General features: G+C 41.6%; 1 protein-coding gene across 1 annotated transcript; it reads right to left on the bottom strand.

Annotated features, from left to right (window-relative positions):
* Positions 1-767: 767 nt before the first annotated feature.
* On the bottom strand, positions 768-19549 carry N4BP2L1 (NEDD4 binding protein 2 like 1). The gene is made up of 5 exons (XM_074986293.1): positions 19392-19549; positions 4523-4650; positions 3507-3595; positions 2722-2798; positions 768-1059 (listed from the first exon to the last, which is right to left on the bottom strand). Exons 1-5 carry the CDS (start codon positions 19535-19537, stop codon positions 840-842), a joined length of 660 nt encoding a protein of 219 aa, XP_074842394.1. The 5' UTR covers positions 19538-19549; the 3' UTR covers positions 768-839.
* Positions 19550-19898: the final 349 nt, after the last annotated feature.

Below are 19898 nucleotides of genomic sequence, written 5' to 3' on the forward strand. Positions count from 1 at the left end.
GTAAAGGAGCAGCAAGAAAGGCAGCATGAAACAATTTTGAGAAAGTGGGGAGTAAAGTGAAAGGATTGAGAGGAGCATGATGAAAGCAGAGATGCAGATGAAAACAAAGTTGTGTAGAGCTTTGTAAGGTGAATTTCCTGTAGTAAGATTGGAAACTAATGGATGAATTTAAAATTTATGTTGGTCAAGCTGAACTGGGAAAAGGTGACACCAGTGATGGGCAATATAGGCTAGTTAATGGAAAACTATGCTGATGGAAAATAGTGGAATCTGGCAACCGTGTGTGTGCGCGCACGCGTGCGAATGCCCTGGTCAATAAAATTTCACAGCCCACACATAGAACCCTGATTGGACTGCGGGTTTCCTGACACTCAGTGAGACACGAGACCGGACAATAGAAAATGGAAAGGATAACAATGACTACAATGTGGGCAAGTGTCTTGGCAACAGGGATCATGAAGACAGAGTAGATTTTGGGGCTATTAAGGAGAAAGAATTGGTTGGCATTAGTGAGACACTGCATATGAAGGAACAAGAAGAGTTTGTAATAAAGTTTGTGATCAGAGGTTAAGACAAGATTGAACAAGAAAACTTGGCAAGCTGGAGTGTAGTGGGAAAGGGACAAAATGCACAGTTTTGATTTCAGTGGTCTCAGACTGTAACTGACAAAAAATTACACTGATATTTTAAGAACTGTAAATTAATAAAAACATCTGATTTAAAAATTCAGCAGAGAAATACAAAAATTTTAGAGTAAAAATGGTTAATTTTTTAGGTTTTTTTTTTTTTAATATTCTACTAAAATATTAAAATACATTCTAGAATCCCTTTCTATTATATTATCTTTCATTTGTGTAGCGGGTATGTGTTCTTCTGTTTGGGAATGTTGCAGCCCTATTGGAATAAGCCCCAGTGTTGTGAGTGGCATTTGGTCCACTGGAATTTCTGCCATCTCTGCTTGGTTTTTCAGAGTGAAGCACAATATGAAAGGTAATGTCATGCTCATACTCTTCTTTCATGCGCTGTATCTTTTCTCTTGGAACACCATGACTGTTCCTTCTATAGAATTAAAATTAATAGAAAAATATTAATATTTACCTCTTGAAGGCTATCAGATGGATTTTCTTATGTTTACTAACCCTCCTCCTGTAATGCACAAATTCTTGTCCCCAGAGGTCAGGCTTTCAATTCTTGCTATGTATTTTCAAACCTATTTTTGGCCACTCCACTGCAAAATGTAACCCAAATATTTTTATGGTCATCCAAGATGTAATTTTAGATGAAACCTTGAAACAAAGGCAAGTCCACTGAATTTGCTGCGAAGAACAGGGAATATATTTTAAAGAATATTATATGCAGCTTTGTCTATTTGATTACTATCATGCCTGCTACATGGGTGCAGAGTCAACTCAGTCCTGTGAGAATTCACATCTGGAGAAAGGCAAACAGTGGTTGCAGACTGCCCACTTACTGATACTGAACCAAACATCAACAGGTGTCAAGATCTGTTGTAGTTTGAGTCCAAGAAGGGCATAACTACCCTCCACACAGGACATCGCCTGGCTCCTCCTAGTACAATGGTGACTACTGAAGATGTGGTAAAGCCTCTGATCTTCTGTAACAAATAAGGACTGGAAAATGGAAAACTCTCCAGGGAAGAACCAAAAGAGATGAAAATGCTGGAAACTGTTGTCATTTAGCAAGAGGAGTCCAGAGCAAATCCAGAAGGAAAGACGTGACATGAAGAGAGAGGACCCAGATCTCCAGAAGAATATTAAGGCCCAAAGTACTTTAGAGTGGTAAGGAAACCAAGGCAAGGTCTTGTTTGTGGTTGTTTTCCCGTACATCTATATATCTCTTGTGCTTTGTCTAAATTTACAGTGTCTGTACATCCCTTGTTTTAACTGCCATTTTGCCCTTAAAAAGCGAAGACGTAAACCATACTGGTAGAAACCTAGAGAGAGTGAGTGTGAAAGTTACTGAGTTAGTATTGGGAGGTCTGCAGTGGTCTAGGGACAACTGGGCTGAAGGGGCCCATATCTAAGAAAGGGTTCTGAAGCTGGAGTCTATACCCCAGGAGTGTACTTGAAAGGCTAGTCTTAGTTTCTAGACATTTCTCAGACTCACAACTTGAAAACATGTGAGATTCAACACTTGATTCTAATACAGCAGCCGAGGAACCACTGACGAAGAGGTAGCAGGTACACAAAGCTATAACATCTGCCATTGAAAGTAACCATAATGTCTTGAGATTCCAACTCTTAGTATGAGGATTAAGATACAGGGGAGCATTTCAAAATTTGGGACACTGTGTAGTTTGTTGTTCTCCACTCTCAGTCTTTACCTGAATCAATTTCCAATGTGTTGCCTAAAATTTGCGTATTTCATAATCTAGTTTAGATAGCCACCTGCCTGCATATGTGGATGAAATCTGGACGTTCATCCCACTGATTAATAGACAATCCCTGAAAATAAGGATCTTACAATCTAAGTTAGACCCATTTCTCCTGATTCATACCCTTCAACAGGACTAGAATGCCTGGATATTAATGTACCTCACTTTGAGAGCTAAATAAAAGACTATTCCTCAATCATCCTCCAGTATTCATTTACTAGAGTATTTCTGAAAATGGTCAAGGAGGAAGGAGCATCTTACACTCTTGCTCTTCCAGCACAGAAGTAGTAAGATGCAAGTGGATGAACTAAGGCAAAAAGATGTACCTTGCCAACTCCCGAACATTGAATTTCCAGTGTGTGTCAGGTTCTTGGAATATAACTTCATAGTTATTCTCACGTGCCTGATTTGAAGAAGTGCACAAAAATTTAAAGGAGTTACATCTGGATCTTCACACCTCTTGAAGATTTATGCCAACACTTAACGTTCACTATCCAGCTCGTTACCTACCTCAAATTTTAAAACTTAGCAGATGGACCATATTCTTTGCATTACTTATCACACAGTTTACTTTCTCAATCACATAACGTACCTATGACAATTACAACAACTGCTAGATGGAAATATGAGATAAGGAAAAATAAATGAAAAATTCTTTACAATTTTTTTTGAAGAATCCCATGTTAATAGCTGGAAAGGAGTGGGAGAGTCAGCACCATGTGACCAACAAGTTCACAGTTTGGGAATCTCTGATCTAGGTTTGTTTTGCTATACATTCATCCACAAGTGGTCACTCATAACCTTGATTTCTCCACTGGAAATTTTACACACAAGAACAGTCTGGCAGTATGGAGGAACCAGACACCACCACTATTTTCTGCATCTTGTAGATCTTAGCTTTGCAAGGTAAGATCACAAACCAAGATGGCTGTCCACAAGTGTAACTGAAACATTAGCATTAATAGGCCTCTCCTCAAATCACATAACTGAAGATCAAAAGAAAAATTGAAATACTATTTTTAACATTTTCCTATTTTTTTTTTCAATCACTCTACTTCTCAATTTTCATAGCTAGGCATTTAGAATGATAGTAGGTCAGAGTTTTCCCTACCATAATCACATATGGCTTCATTTCCCAAGCGTGGATATTGGTGTTATCAATAATAACCGGGGATTTCCCATTCTTCATTGCTTTATGTGCTATAACATAACATATATATTAAATAAAACTCAAGAACACCAGACAACAGATGGATCCAGACTGGAAATCATTTTCTATTGGTATAGCCCCCAGCAAGTTGGGTCCTATTCCTGACTTGGACTTAGAGGGCCCATCACAATGAAAATAAATAACAATATTTTAAAAATTGCTAAGTGCTCAGTAGTAAAACTTTAATAATATATATTGGATTTATATGAGTAGCAGCAATCAAAATGAAATATTTATAAAATCTATGTCATTGCTGGTGGATAGATAGATAGATACACACACACACACACACACTTTGGTAACATAATGTTGTAATACTGCTATACAAGTTCACACTCATCAATCTCTTTAAAAGACTCACAATTTTCTTGCTAAAATAAAGGTACTGCTGTTCAGCTCCCACACCTAGTAAGCACCTTTCTAATTAACTCTGTAAACCAGATCTTTGACATCTCAAATACCTACAATAAAAGCCACAAATCAAAATCACAATAGACTGTTGAGGTGCTATATTCTGAACACTAAGAAACATGCCAGTATCAAGAAGTAGCCATCATACTCAGAGTTGTGTGCCACATATTGGTATCTAAATTTTGCAGCATCTGCACTTGTACAGGGGTTAGTGCTTTGTTTTTTAATTAACTATAAATTTATCAAAGTTTGTTCATGTAATATTGAATTTATTTTGTTAATATCCTAGACAACAAAGTACAACAGATTTTTAGAAGATCTGACAAGCCAGGAACTTCAATGGAGTATCTACTTTAACCTTTCTTTTACTCATCCTAGTATGTCACTAAAGTGCAAGGATACTATGTTGAAATATAATGGTTTTTGAAGGTTGTGTAAGTGCCTAGACAAATATACTGATATGAGAGTCTATTAAGATTGTAAAGAAACTAGTAGTAGTTTGTCACCTCTCTTTTGGTTCCATATGTGTGCTGCTTCCAGATAATCATGATTGAACACATAGGTGCCATCTTCCATGAAGAAAAAGTCATCAGTGCTAAGAATCACAGCACTAGGATATTCATGTTTCAGTTGTCTGCAAAATGGTAACAGAAGGATTAGTACACATACATCTATTACTTTATAACTTGCAAAAAAAAAATTTGTGTGGTTCATCATGAACTGCACAATGATCTCATTCTGCAGATGCCGATTCAAAGTAAACTAAAAGTTGCTTCCTCAATCTCTTAGAAGAGAGGTAAAGAGGAATGGTGTCTAAGGGCATGTGTTAGAGGCCTTCCTTTAATGGGTGTCTACCATGTGATCTGAAGCCCTTAATCATGTTGACAAATCCAATTATTTCTGAGCTAGTCCCAGGGAGGAACCCTTGTAAATTTCCAAAAAACTATCAGCAACCTCAAGATAATCTATCATTTTGGAAGAAAGGAAGAGGTTTTTCCTTTAAACGGGGATATTTGTAAATAAATATCAGTTTTTCAACAACTATTGGGAAAAACAGGTAGGGGATGGAGAAAGGGCATAGTTTGCTGCTAAGGAAGGAATAAATGATTTTTTTTATCTCTATTCTACTTTTTTTTACATTTTTCTTCTATCCTACCTCAAGTTTTTAGCTACATCTAGCACACATCTGCATTCTCATATTTGCAAATAAGCATTAGCGCGATTAATCAAGATATTCCTGCTCCTTGAATGTAATAAAAAACACTTGTTCACATTTGTTGATGCATTTTTTTTTGTCCACCACTGACTTTTGGTGATTTACTTGAGTCCTTGTATAAGTGGGTGACAATGTGTGTCTATGTCCAGGCTAATAAATTATGAACTATATGTTTCATTTGTTCTCAACCCTTTTCCTCTGATGCTTGTAACTTTTATTTCATTCTATATTTATTGCACATATTTAAGTCTCCTGGACTTGTGCCAAAGTCACTTAACCAAAAAACGGATGCACTGTGGGCAATGGAATTGTAAATTCTTCCCCATATGTTTCATAGCTGATATGCCTCCAAGACTGACAGCTGTTTCCATGACCTTTCTGCCGAGAGATTACCCTTAAGAAAGGGGAAAGTGAGTCGTTTGTGGTATGGACATTTATGTTTTTCTCCAAAGCATGAGAAGACGAACCTTTCAAACAGTCCCCTAATCAGCAGGGGAAGTAAGGATATCCCGTTCCTATAGCCTCAGATTTGAAGCAGACTTATCCATGGTTTCTACCCTGTCAAAACCCACAATGGTTGGTGAATAACATGAATGATAATGGAAAATTATATTGTCTTCCATTAATGTGGCTGGACCCCCAGATTGCTTTGTTTCCATTACAAGCTATGGAAGTGGGACTTCCTGGCTGGAAATCTCTGCAAGGAATTCATTAGGGAAATTTTGTGTCCATATTCATCCCCACCATTTTCCTGTGAGTAAATGGCCAGTTCCTCTGCTCCTCCCCCTCTCCTCACTACAGCACCCCTTTTGGCCAGGGAAAACAAGAGCGAGTGAGTAAGAGAAAGCATGTGGAACTGGAAATGTAGAAAAGACTGGCTGGGAGCAGGAAGGTGTTGAGGAGTTAGGCTGAATTACCAGCAGCTCAGGCAACTGTAATAGCAATTTAATGGCTGTAGCTAGTGTCCCCCTCATTTTGTCCCCTCCTCTACATTTTTACAGCATGTTAAACATAAGAACTGATACTAGACACCAGGTGGCAGGAGTGAAGAACAAGCCTTTAAGGCTGTTAATCAACAACAGATATGCAATTAGTTCGTTCAATTTCATATTTTTGCTCTAATTTTTTCTGCATATCCAAGTTATTTTTATTCAGACGAGAAATATTTTCATATTGGCCAGTTAATAATAATCACCTTAAAACAGCCACCCACTTTAAATTTAGAATAGAGGCACTCAGCGGAGCTCCACTATTATTTTTCTTTTGTTTCAGTTGATGTGTAAGGGAAATATTAACAGCTCTGACTAGGCTCTGGCCCAAACTCAAATTATGTGTTGGTTATTAAGGATATAAATATGTAACCAATTAACTGGCACATATCAGTTTGTTAATGATTAAATTCTGCCTGGACTCCCAGCCATGGGGTTTGGCAGCTGGGCACAGTAGGATGCTGGGACCACAGGTGGCAGCTGACGGCCTGGATATGGGAGCAGGGGAGGCCAGGACCCTGGGCATTCATGACCAGCAGCTGGGACCCTGGGGCTGTGGATGGTAGAAGCAGTAGAGCCCTGGGTGGATGGGACAAGCCACGGGGGGCGGGGGTTTGCTATGTAGAAACCATAGCACCTCCCACACCCATAGTTCTGATGTTAAACATTTAACCCAGGTACCTGCTAGTGTTGTAAATGGTTACATGTTGTTGTTTTTACATGTTATTTATAGCTCTAGCAGTCATATCACCTGGTTGGGCTATTACTGCTAGTGGTGAAACTGTGTGTCATTTAGTAGTCAGCCACAGGGCACATTTAGAAAAATGAATGCATTGTGCCTTATCCAAAAAGATAGTTAAATCATTGGGGTGTCTTTTGGCATCGTGCCTCTTTCAGCCTTTTGCTCTATCTATGCCTCTGTGGCTATGTCTACACTAGCCCCAAACTTTGAAATGGCCACGCAAATGGCCATTTCAGAGTTTACTAATGAAGTGCTGAAATGAGCTGATGGGAATAAGGGGACTTCGAAGCAGGCGGGGTCCTTTTGAAAAGCAGCCCCATTGGGATGAGCCGCGAGGCGGCGAGCCCCGTCAATTTCGAAGTGCCGCGGCTGCCCACATGCTAATGAAGTGCTGAATATGCATTTCAGTGCTTCATTAGTAAACTTCGAAATGGTCATTTGCATGGCCATTTCGAAGTTTGGGGGGGGTAGTGTAGACACAGTCTTTGTGTGTCAGCTCATGTTGGATGCTCATAATCTTACTCTTCTTTGATGTTACCCTTTCATTGCTCTCTGACAATGGTCTAATGACTGCTGTACTAAACTTTTATTTTTTCAACCTTTTTGAGCTTTTTTTTCCAGAGCCTACTGAACATCCTGCTACCATTTTTACTTCATACTTTGCTGACCCCTATTTCTCCTTTTGATATTCCTGAGCATTGCTACTATGTATGTGATCATAGCATGTGCCTGATCTACTTCCTTTTATTCTTATACTTAATTTTCCACTCAGTTGGCACCACCTGAGAATTCTTTTTTGAAACGTTTGTAACTGCAACCTTGTTGTTAAATATTTTAAAATAACTAATTGGTTCATTTGTAACTTCACACAAGTGCACAAGACAACACTAACTATACACATTCTTGAAAGGGTCACTGCATTTCTTTACAGAATAATTTCACAGTAGGCATTCCTCTAGCGCAGTGTTTCCCAGTGGTGGTGGGGACTCACGCAAGTTAGGAAGTTCAGGACACATCAGACGATAGCATGGGTGGGAAAGGTGTCATCAATGGATCGCAGGCACCCCGGCCATCATGGATTCTTTTGGTGAATGGGGATGGGAAACAGAACTACCACAGAAAAGATGCAAGGAACGACTAGGGTCAGGTAACAGAAGAAAGCGGGGCGGGCGGGGCGGGGCGGGGCGGGGCGGGGGAAAGCAGGCAAAGCCAAGGAAACAAAGAAGAGACAGAAAACCAGACTGATGGGAGAGAGAAAAAAAAAGAGGGCGGGCTGCTCTCAAATGGTTTAAACTACAAGATCCATAATTCTTAAACTGCAAAACTGTTTCTTAACGTATTATCTAGTTGAGCAAGAGATGGGTCTGTTCTGCGTTATCTACAAATAAACAGAGGCAGACAGCCGAAGATTAATTCTGTCAGCTGTTTGCTGTCTGTGTCCTTTTTTACCTTTATCTGCCTGATGTTCACATTTCATCACTTACTCTGTATATTGCGTTGGACTGTCCAATTATTCTACATACATTTGTATGCGCGGGGTTCAGCCGTCAAGTTTGTTCCCTTTTTTCGCTGTGGCTTTATCTGTCAGTTAATGAGTGCTATTTTATGGTAGCTGTTGCTGTGACTCAGTAGTTCACTGGCTGATGGCAACACCCAGCTTCTGTATTGTTGAAATTTGATAGCCTGCACCATCCAAAAGCTGGGTCTGTGCAGGAGAATTCAGCTGTTTGTAAGTAAACAATGTGTGGCAGAACCTGTCAGTGTAGCAATCCACACTGCAGATCTTGCCCTAGTCCAGTGTTCTAACCATTTATGTGCATTGCCTTTGGTTATTTGTCCTTCACTTCTACCAGAAGCAGGGAGATACGGAAAGGCCACCAGTCCCCTGTGGGGCAGTAATAAAAGGCCTATCTAAAGCATTTTTCATGCTGGCCACACTGGTACTAAATTGGCTGAAACCTGCTGAAACAAGTCTAAGCTAAACTGTTCTTAATTTAAAAGAAAACAAGTTGGAACACATTTATGTGTGAGCTTGAGCTCTACCACAAGTATTTATATGGGTTAAACTGATTAGAATGGTACATGCCTCTAGTATACTCCATGCTTGCATCGCTTGTTTTTAACTTGCCTTTTGGATTTTGTGATTATTGTGACGAAGATGCCAATGCTTCTTATTTCTGTTTATATTGCTAAGTATAGTTAATATAAACATTCAGACAAAGCTCTTTTAGTCTGATAAAGTTCACTGTCACATAGTACTAAACATTAGTGCAGGGCAAGTTACATTTCAATTGGTCTTAGTTACAGTGAGGTGACACAGATACTGCTAAAATTTTTCAATATCAGTTCCTAAAGTTTGTCATCTAAATCTGTATTTAAGCACTAAATCAGTGGCCTTATTTTCAATAGTGCTGTGCCCTATTGTCATTGACATTTCAAGTAAGAGTGGAAACGAGTCCATAAAAGCTTGGGGTGGTCTTTGCTCTGAAAATCAGGCTAGTGCCTGTGCCCAACTTAGGGCACTCAGTTTGAAAATTCTGGCCAAAACCCATTAATGGATTGATTTTTCAATTAAATGCTGTTGTAGTGTATTGCTGAAGTAACTTAATGGACTAATGCCCAATGATGGTTGTAAGAAAAAGCTATGGTACCTGTGTGTTACCTTCCAGAAGTTAATTATAAGGAAGATGTTGAATAACTGAATCTCATGTTAAAAAATCTGCATTCTCGCAAATTAGTCAGGTTTGTAACCAAAAAAAAAAAAAGGTGAAATGACCACTATGCACATTTTGTAAATGTAGTGTGATATAGGGGAGCCAATATTCATTGTGGCATATGATACAGCCTACATCTGGGCCCACCATGAGAGAGAAAAAAAAACAAAAAACACCTGCAATGACTCTCAGTAAAAGCATTAATTTAATTTTGTTAGACACCCCCCCCCAACCTCCCAGAGGGTTGGAAAGAAAAATTATAAAATGTTAAGTGATATTTCTAAACTTCTTTCCACTGAATAGTGGGCTTATAATCACAAAACTGAAATGTATTTAATTCTTCCTCACATGCCTCTAAAAGCAAACCAGACTCTTTCCCACCCGCCACCAGAGATGCTTTCTTTCTCTTGGTCCTGCACACCTGATGCCGTAATTCATTCTCTCTCTCTCTCTCACACACACACACACACACACACACAGAGAGAGAGAGAGAGAGAGAGAGAGAGAGACTACGCAGGCCTTTTGCAGTCCTAAATGAAGACTGAACTTTTGAGTTGTATGGCTCTAAAAGCATAGGCCCCCTACCACCTGAACTGTTAGAAATGCCTTTAGACCAGTGGCAGGCCACTGACGGTCTGAGGGGCACATGACACCCTTTGGGGTTGTATGTATGGCCCATGAGACATCTTGCTTACTGTTGCCTATGCAGGCTTGCCAAATTCTGCTGGTTTTCGTCTACAATTTTTCCCCCCGCCCCAGTATTCAAAAACTGATGTACACTTAAAGCAAGGCCATGTGAAGTGAGATGGGTACTGAATGCACACAACATTCTGAGAGCTGTGCATTCCCTTTGCAGCTAATCAAAGTGCTGCTTAGGGTCAGTTCAATCAGCACACTCCACATGTTCTAAGTATGCAAAAGCAGTTAGCAAAACTACCCTATTCTGGGAGACGATATTCTTTACGACAATCTTGCAGTCCCCTGCGATGAAGGAGGGCCAATGATGGGGCCCACTCACTAGCCGTGGTTGCTCCTTACTGGTTTACACTGTAGCACTATTAAGGCTTAGGAAACATGCAAACAGATGTGACATTCCACTCAATAAAGGATGGAGATACACATACACACGTCTCATAGAGCTGGAGGGGACCGCAAGAAGTCATCAAGTCCAGTCCCATGCCCTCTTGGCAGGACCAAGCACAATTTTTTTTTTATTATTTATTTGCTCTAGCTCCCTAAATGGCCCCCTCAAGGATTGAACTCACAACCCTGGGTGTAGCAGACCAATGCGCAAAACACTGAACTATACATACTATTTGGTAAGCAATGTGCTCTTCTCTCCCTCTTAACTTTGTTTCTAGCGCCTTCCCCCTCTTTGCCCTAGAGTCCATCCCATTCCAGATTTTGAGAGTCAGCTTTCATAAAGCAGGCATCGTAACTGAAGAAGGTTGTGTGTGGATCCCTGGATGGTTAAAAGAGAACCTGCCTCCCATTCACACTACAAAACCAAAGCATGTTTATTTGTATCACTGCACGTCCAAGTATTTTGGGGGTGCCCACCCAGGAAAGTCAATTACAAATGTATAAATATGCTACTGTAAAAATAAACATTTTCTTTTTACCAAACTTAGGTTTATATACTGAATCTCACTGCATTCTAGACAGCTGAAATATCTCAGAACATGTTTCTCTGAGCAAAATACAATGTGGCTGTGATTATACAGTCACTGTTTTTTTGACGGGGGTGGTTATGAATTAAAGTGATAATGTAGCAGGTACAATAACTTAGAACTAGTTTGCTTTTGTGAAGTGTACAAGAAGTTCTGGTTAATTATGACCTCAGAGACTACCTCCTCTGTCACAAGCAACAAGATAAAGACAGTTTGAAATGTTAAATGTTAAAAATAATGGCATTTTACACTCATGGTATTAGTTAAATGTGGCCCTTTCTTAGCAAAGTAAGCATAAGAACCAAATTAAACCACCACTAAATTGCATCTGAGATCTTGGGGTTCTGTCCAGAAGTTAACATTCTGCAGGGATGTACCTATATGTTTTACTCATTTAGCTGCAGGGAAGTTTAACTCCAACAGGTACAAAATAATAAAATATGTCTGTGTATCTATTTTAAAAGGGATTGTTTTCTGCCAACATGTCTCTGTGGCAATGAAAGAGGTATTTCTGTACATTGATAAACTGCACTTGTGTTTTAACTGATATTACAAAATACTGTCTTGCCGTCTTTCTTCATCTGAGCCTTCTGAAACATGACTTTTACTGTAAAGAAAAAGTAGCTTAGCTAGAGAAAACACAACCCCTTCTTTCTTTGATTATGTCAGAGGAAGAGGTGGTTACCTTGAGAGGAAAAATGCCATTCCCTCTTAATTCCTACTTCAAAGTTCCGGAAGGAAGAAAATAGATAAGCATCTTTTGGTAAAATTCACGCTCTGAGAATATAAGCTGCTTAATCAGGACATGTTGTTTGATGTGTGCCTTTTCTCATGACAGACACAGATCACACACATTCACATATTTTACATGGTGGCTCTGATATTCACCCTCACTGCTGGATGCCAGCTGGTCGTAAACTCAAAATTAGCACTACCAGTTTCATCCTTTTGACAGTTAAGTCTCACAGCTTCCAATCTATTTATCCTTCAACGAAGAAAATAGGACACACTGTACATTACAAATTATTAGCATATTTTATAGGTTCTTGTTTTAGAAGCATACACGTAAATACAATGAGCTTACATAAATTGAAAGGAGATGTTTACATTTGGCTTTGTAACATAACCAAAATGAAATGCAATATTTTAACTAACAGGTCTCATGTTTTCTGAAAACTCTTTTACTGTCTATGAAAAAAAGGCAAATTGTCAAGTTTTTCTTCTTCTGACCTTTATCATTGAAAGTGCATACAGTATGCCATAATATTGTCCCTGAAAGTCTACCCACAATAAGTACATGTTGAATGCTGTTAAGTTTGATAGTGCTACAATCAATGGTGTCATCATAAATACTACCCTCAACAATACAATGCCTACATTTTACTAAAACCTAAACCAGGCATTGAAAATGGGAGACTTTGTGACTAACACAAATTGGCTACATCTACACCAGCCCAAAACTTCGAAATGGCCATTTCGAAGTTTACTAATGAAGCACTGAAATACATATTCAGTGCCTCATTAGCATGCAGGTGGCCACAGCACTTTGAAATTGCCGTGGCTTGCTGCCACGCGGCTCGTCCAGACGGGGCTGCTTTTCGAAAGGACCCCGGCAACTTTGAAATCCCCTTATTCCTTTCTGCTTTTAGGCATAAGGGGATTTCAGAGTTGCTGGGGTCCTTTCAAAAATGAGCCCTGTCTGGATGAGCCATGTGGTGACGAGCCACGTCAATTTTGAAGTGCCGCAGCTGCCGGCATTCTAATGAGGTGCTGAATATGTATTTCAGCCCTTCATTAGTAAACTTCAAAATGGTCATTTGCATGGCCATTTCGAAGTTTTGGGCTAGTGTAGACATGGCCATTAATTAGTACATTTAAAGCAGAACTGTAAAAAGAAAACCCACATACTAGTTAGATTAGTGCATACAAAACCATATAGAGAAAGAAATCATAGACTACAGCTGGTAGAAAGATCTAAGCATGCCTGCAACAAACTTATCAACTCTTCTCTATTACTGAAAAACACCACTGGACTTTATTAAAATGCGATGGGGAATATTTGTCTAATTACTGATATGAAGTCACATGGGTTGGGCCATTTTATTGCTGAACATACAGTCTATTGTCTTAATATTTTATTTATGATAAACTGTTTAAGTATCTTGCTAAACATATCATCACTGGCTGGGTCTACAGTATAGGGTTTTTGTCAACAAAACTCAGTGTCCAGATTCCCAAGGTGTTCTGTCAACAGTAAATTGACAGAATGCAGCATGTTTGTCAACACTGCCATTTCCCCATGAGGCAGAACACCTCTGTCAACAGAGATCTGCTGACAGAAAGCCAGTCTGGGCGTTCTGGGGGAGGCCCCCTCTTGATAGGCAGGGCTTCCGAGACACTGTGCAGCCCTGTTTGCTGTACTTCCAGTTGGATATTTTGTAAAGAGCGGCTGAGCACTCCAGCCACACTCTGTCACCAGAGCAGTTCACTTTTGCAACTTCTGTCGACAAATCACTGTAATCTAGACATAGCCATTAGAACAGACAGACTAAGACAGCTTTAGGGAAACAATATTTTCTCTTTTCACAGTGGTATACTCATCATTCAAATATTTTGGAGAGTTAGCTTTACAAGTCAGCACACATCATTTTTTCTCTTTCCCCGCTCCTGTTCTGCTTCAGCTCTAGTAACAACTTTCCAATAGACAAATGCAGCAATGATTTGTTGCTTAGAAAAACTGTACTGGGGATGTTTCTGTGAGGTCCTCACTCCCGCTCCAGCCAGCTTACATTGCAGCAGCACAAAGGGGCCTGAAGATCCTACTTTTGGCTGAGCCAGGAGGATTCTTGCAGCACAGGTACCATGGAAGATAAATATAAGGTTGCTGGTCAAGGATCCCATAACAAGCCCTGGTGCAGAGGGATGCATCTGTGGCAGGACAGGAATACACAACTCTAGCTTGTAGGGCATCCTTGCCAGATTGTAAACAGCTATCCAGCCCACCACAAGATTGGGAGGAAGTAAAGGCAGCTTAAAGCCACTGACTCCCCACCACATACTTCAGAGCTGCAAGTTCTCATCCTCTGTGTATTGGAGGACAGGAACTGTATCTCAACTTGAAATAATAAATGATAAGTAATAGCAGTGATAATAATAAGAAAAAGTATAAGAGAAAAAGAAGAAAGCTATAAATACAGTATGTAAAAGAAACACCCACAAACTGCACAGGCATGGTAGAAAGAGGTCCCAGATGCCTCCTCTGATAAAAGAACTGTCAACTGCTGTAAATGTAGCAATCTTGCAAGCATTGCCAAATATTGAAAATGTAGATAACATATCAGAACACAGTGTGTGATAGCATAGGTCACTTATCGGTTTCTCGGGAAATCCTTGTATATGTCCATTTCAACAAAATTTAAATGTAACATATCAAGGATGGAAACCCAGTACAAAAAGAATACCAATATCTGGCTCTGCTGGACTTATCAACCTTTTACTTGTAATACTGATTACAAGACTGTTGTTATTGCACAGAAAAAACTTTTGTGAGCTGACACAGGAGAACACATCACCGTCCTTATGGTGTTTTGCAGTCAGAGCAATGACAGTGACCCAGGGTACTGTGTAGCACTTTTTTTGCCTCAGTAAGGAGTGGTTTACTTGGGCTAGAACAAACTCTTTAATCAGTAGCAATAGGTCAGATTTTTGTGTTTTAATATGCATATTAACAAGAATTATGTGCACATTACTGACTATTAATAGTCAAAGTTACATTTCCACAATGTGTTAATAAATGGCGGACATTAGCCACAGGATCTATTGTGCATGGCCAATAAACTTCTGGGTATCTGAGCCACACCACCCATGTATGTATACAAGATCCCACTAACTTTACAAAAGGCTGAGGATGGAGCCTAAAATAGCTTCCTCACAATCACATTAAGGCCGTTGAACGAACACTCAGCCTTAATTATGGCACCAAAAAGAAAAGCGAGTGCTGCAGACAGCGGTCAACAGGCTAAGAAGGGGAAAAAAGGTGATGACAATATGCCAGAAAGTCAAATTACTGGATAAGCTGGCAAGTGGTCTCACTGCAGCTTCAATACAAAACGAAAAAGCAGTCAAGTAGCACTTTAAAGACTAACAAAATAATTTATTAAGTGATGAGCTTTCATGGGACAGACCCACTTCTTCAGATCATAGCCATACCAGAACAGACTCAATATATAAAGCACAGAGGCCCAAAAATTGTTATCAAGGTTGACAAATCAGAAAAATTGTTATCAAGGTTGGCACATCAGAAGAGCAGAGGGGTGGCAGGAGGGGAGTGTGGGGTGGGGAAGTTAAGAGTTAGATAAAAAAGTATGTAAAAGAGCCCTTAGGAGCCAGGTAATTGCTATCCCGGTTCAAACCATGTGTTAATGCTTCAAATTTGAATATAAATGACAGTTCTGAGGACTCCTGCTGTAAACGATTGTTAAAGTTCCTTTGCAGCAAAACACGGACTTTCAGGTCATTAACAGAATGGCCCAATCCATGAAAGTGGTGGCTGACAGGCTGGTTAGTTAGGAGAGTTTTGATGTCTCTTTTGTGTCCATTCATTCTTTGTTGAAGTGTTTGCAGTCTGTCGTATATACATAGTGTGTGGGCATTGCTGGCACATGATGGCAGCATATCCGATGTTAGTTGAGGAGAATGTGCCCATGATTCTGTAAATAACATGGTTAGGTCCAGCAATGGTATCTCCACAATAGATAATGTGGACAAAGTTGGCAATGGGGCTTGTTGCAAGGAAAAGTTCCAGGACTGGTATTATTGTGGTATAGTCCGCAGTTGCTAGTGAGAATCCTCATAAGGTTGGGAGGTTGTCTATAGGAGAGAACAGGCCTGTCATGTAGGGCCTTGTGGAGTGTGACATCCTGCTTGACGATAGTTTGTGCGTCCTTAATGATGTGTTGCAGTGGTTTGAGTTAGGGGCTGTAGGTAATGACCCGTGGTGTTCAGTTATTGGCTTTTTTGGGACTATATTGAAGTAGCTGGTTTCTGGGTATTCGTCTGGCTCTGTCCATTTGTTTTTTTTTTTACTTCTCCCGGTGGGTAATTCAAGTTTATGAATGTTTGGTAGAGATCTTGTAGCTTTTGGTCTCTGTCAGTAGGATCAGAGCAGATGCAATTGTACCTAAGGGCTTGACTGTAAATGATGGATCTTGTGTGTGCAGGATGGAAGCTGGAAGTGTGTAGGTAACTATAGCAGTCAGTAGGTTTCCAGTAGAGTGTGGTACTGATCAGGCCATCATTGACTTGTACTGTAGTGTCCAGGAAATGTATTTCTAGTGCGGAGTGGTCAAGGCATAAGTTGATGGTGGGGTGCAGATTGTTAAAGTCTGTGTGGAATTCTTCTAGAGTCTTTTTACCATGGGTCCAAATGATAAAGATGTCATTGATGCAACATAAATAAAGGAGGAGTAATGGGACAAGAGCTGAGGAATCATTGTTCCAAGTCAGCCATAAATATATTAGCATATTGTGGGGCCATGCGGGTGCCCAAAGCAGTGTCACAAATCTGGAGGTATAAGTTGTCCCCAAAGCAGAAATAATTGTGGGTGACAACAAAGTTACAGAGGTCAGACACCAGATTGGCTGTGGTGACATCAGGGAGGATATTCCTGATCACTTGTAATCCATTTTCATGTGGAATACTAGTACAGAGAGCCTCTACATCCATGGTGGCAAGGATGGTGTTGCCAGGAAGTTTTCAGATGTTTTGTAATTTCCTCAGGAAGTCATGGTATCTTGGAGATAGCTAGGAGTGTTGGTAGCATTGGGTTTGAGGAGGGAGTCTACATAACTGAATACTCCGGTAGGTAGTAAAGGTGCCGATACCGAAAATGATAGGGTGTCCAGGGTTTCCAGGTTTGTGGATGTTGGGAAGTAAATAGAATAATCCAGGTTGGGGCTCAGAGGGTGTGTCTGAGTGAATAAGGTCCCGAGTAGCAGCAGGGAGTTCCGAAGTAGTTGCTGTAATTTCTTTTGGAATTCCAAAATGGGATCAGAGGAGAGAGGTCTTGTAGTGTTGGAGAGTTGTCTGACTGTCTCCTGTTCAGTCTGACTTATGATGACAACAGCACCCCCTTTGTCACCTGGTTTGATTATAATGTCTGGGTTATTTTTGGTAGTTGAGATTGTGTCTCATTTCATATTGTCTGTATATAATGTCAGTCTGTGCACGGTTGCGGAAGCACTGTACATAGAAATCCAGACTTTCACTACAGCTGTCAGGTGGAGTCCACATAGAGTTCTTCTTTTGGTGTTGGTGCGGGGGTCGAGAGTATGTGGCGTAGATTCTTGCTGTAGTAGGTGTAGTACATTGATTGTAATGGGTTTTTCACTGTCAGTCCCTTGGGTACACTGTCCATTTTCTTGTATTTGGAGAAAACGATTATGTCTGTCTGGATCTGGGTGAGTTTTGTCATGTAGTTGATAGATCTCCATTCCAAGCAGCTGAATGTAGTACCTTGCATGTTGAAGTGTGACATGTCACTATTCAACTCTGTCACTATGCAGCTTGAACAGTTAGAGAGTATGGCAATACTAAACAGCTTCCCATCAAAATATTCATTTGTGAACCCACCCGTTATCCCTCCCCGCTTAGCAGAATAAGATCTCTAAGCAGCAAGTTCAAAGAACGGTTTTGAATGATTGCAGTTGAAGCTGACTGCTTTATCTTTGTTCCAATTTGGCTGTTAATTTACTACTTTTAAGTTAAATTTGTTTGCTGGGTGTTAAGCAGCAGGCAATAAAACATTCTTTGCAGACAATGTGTTGTTTCTGTGTCCCAAGTACTCTCCCCCGCCATTTACAGGTTTTTGCCATTGGGACATAACCTGAGCAAAGGGTGAGTCCTTCCTGTATAGGCAGGACAGTAAGCAGCTGTGAGCCCTGCTCAAGGCTGAATGCTGGGAGCAGGAAGAGCATGTCAAGGGTGAGGCCACAACACTGCAGCCTATAAGGCAACTGGAAGAGGCTGTTGTAATTTAGAGGTCTAGGACTCCCAGACCAAGAAGGTGAAAATGTGTTGTGAAGGCAGGCCACCCCAAAATCCCTCATGTGTTGAAGCTTAAGAGATGCAGCACTTAACTTTATCCACAGTACATGCAAGGTGCTCAGATACTGTGCTGTGTAATGCAAGATTTTTGCTGTCAGGAAAAGTTAAGCCTAATTAATTAGCCATAAGAATTTAACAAGTATTAATGGAAACACACTAACCCTGGTGTGAATATGCACATCTGGAAGTGACCCACATGTGCTTTAGGTTTGAGCTAAAACACAGATTTTTGTTGTTTTGTGTTGCAGAGATGAGCTAGAGGACCTCACAAAAGGCTAAGTACCAGCCAGGAAATAAAGGGAGCTACGGCTTGATGTTCCCTCTGTAACTTTTACACCCATGTGCAGGGTAAATGTGATGTGCACTGAACCACTTGCAGGTGTTGGGTGCTCTCTACTCACCAGCTGGGCAGCACCTGAACTCTGCTGAGTGGCCCCTTGAGCGCTCGGGTTAGGGGACGCGCTGGGGTAGCTTACGCAGCCGGCAGACGAGCGGGCACTGGCGACTCAGCTGGATTTTGTGTAACACCAAGGCTGTGCCGAGCCTCGTGCACAAATCCAGAGAACCCACAGCGGTCCGGGGGGAGGGGGGAGGAGGAGTCACTGCTTTCACCACAGACCGGTTCCGTTCACTTTATTAGCACGAGGGCTACAACAGCCCGCGCCTCCGGCAGCTGCTGCCTGCACGAGCGGCGCTTCCCCCAGCGCGTGAGGGTTTGCCACAGCGTGGCGCTACCCCCGCCCCCGAGATCAGGCAGCGGCCACATGCCGGCCGCCGGGGTCGCAAGCGGAGCCCGGCACGGCCTCGCCGGCCCGGGGGGTGGCGCTGAGGGAGCAGCAGCTAAGGGCCAGTTCGGCGGCGGGTCGCCTCGGCCGGGGCGGCTGCAAGGCGGGTGCTGGGCCGGGCTCCGGCCCGGGACGCCCCCCCCCGCCCGGTTACCTGGCCCGTGTGCTTTTCCCAGAGCCGGGCAGGCCGCGCAGCAAGTACAGGTGTTTGCTGAATCGGCGCCTGCGGGGCCGCCTTGGCGCTGGGGCCGGGGGCTGCAGGCTTAGGGCCCCCAAGGCGCGGACCAGACTCCCCTCCATATCCGGAGCGGGGCGGTCACAGGCGGCATTGGGCATGCGCACTAACAGCCCGAGCTGGCAGCTGGCTGGCGCGTTGCCTCACTGAGGCCCGGGGAAGGGGGTGGAGCCCGGGGGGGGGTGGCTGTTTGCTTTGGCGTTTAAGGGGCAGTAAATGCACCCGCGTTGTTATTCCTTGTCGAATAAACATAACGAGGGGGGGAATCAGGTGTTAAATGTCTGGGTGAATCGTTCTTAAAAACAAACGTGTCCTGGTCTAATGTCACTCGTATTTGATGCAAAATGCTGCTGCAGAAATGCTGCTACCACTGTGCCACCTCAACCCCTTTCTTTTCTGTAGCGCTCATGTTGGTAGAAGTAGAGC

Source organism: Carettochelys insculpta, chromosome 1 (genome assembly GCF_033958435.1).
Source record: "Carettochelys insculpta isolate YL-2023 chromosome 1, ASM3395843v1, whole genome shotgun sequence".
NCBI lineage: Eukaryota > Metazoa > Chordata > Testudines > Carettochelyidae > Carettochelys > Carettochelys insculpta.

Coding starts and splice junctions, on each gene's coding strand:
- N4BP2L1 (XM_074986293.1), bottom strand. CDS start 19,537: ATGGAGGGGAGTCTGGTCCGCGCCTTGGGGGCCCTAAGCCTGCAGCCC. Junction 4,651..19,391: donor GGGAAAAGCACACGGGCCAG/GTAACCGGGCGG, acceptor ACCATTTTGCAG/ACAACTGAAACATGAATATC. Junction 1,060..2,721: donor AATGTTCGGGAGTTGGCAAG/GTACATCTTTTT, acceptor TTAATTCTATAG/AAGGAACAGTCATGGTGTTC.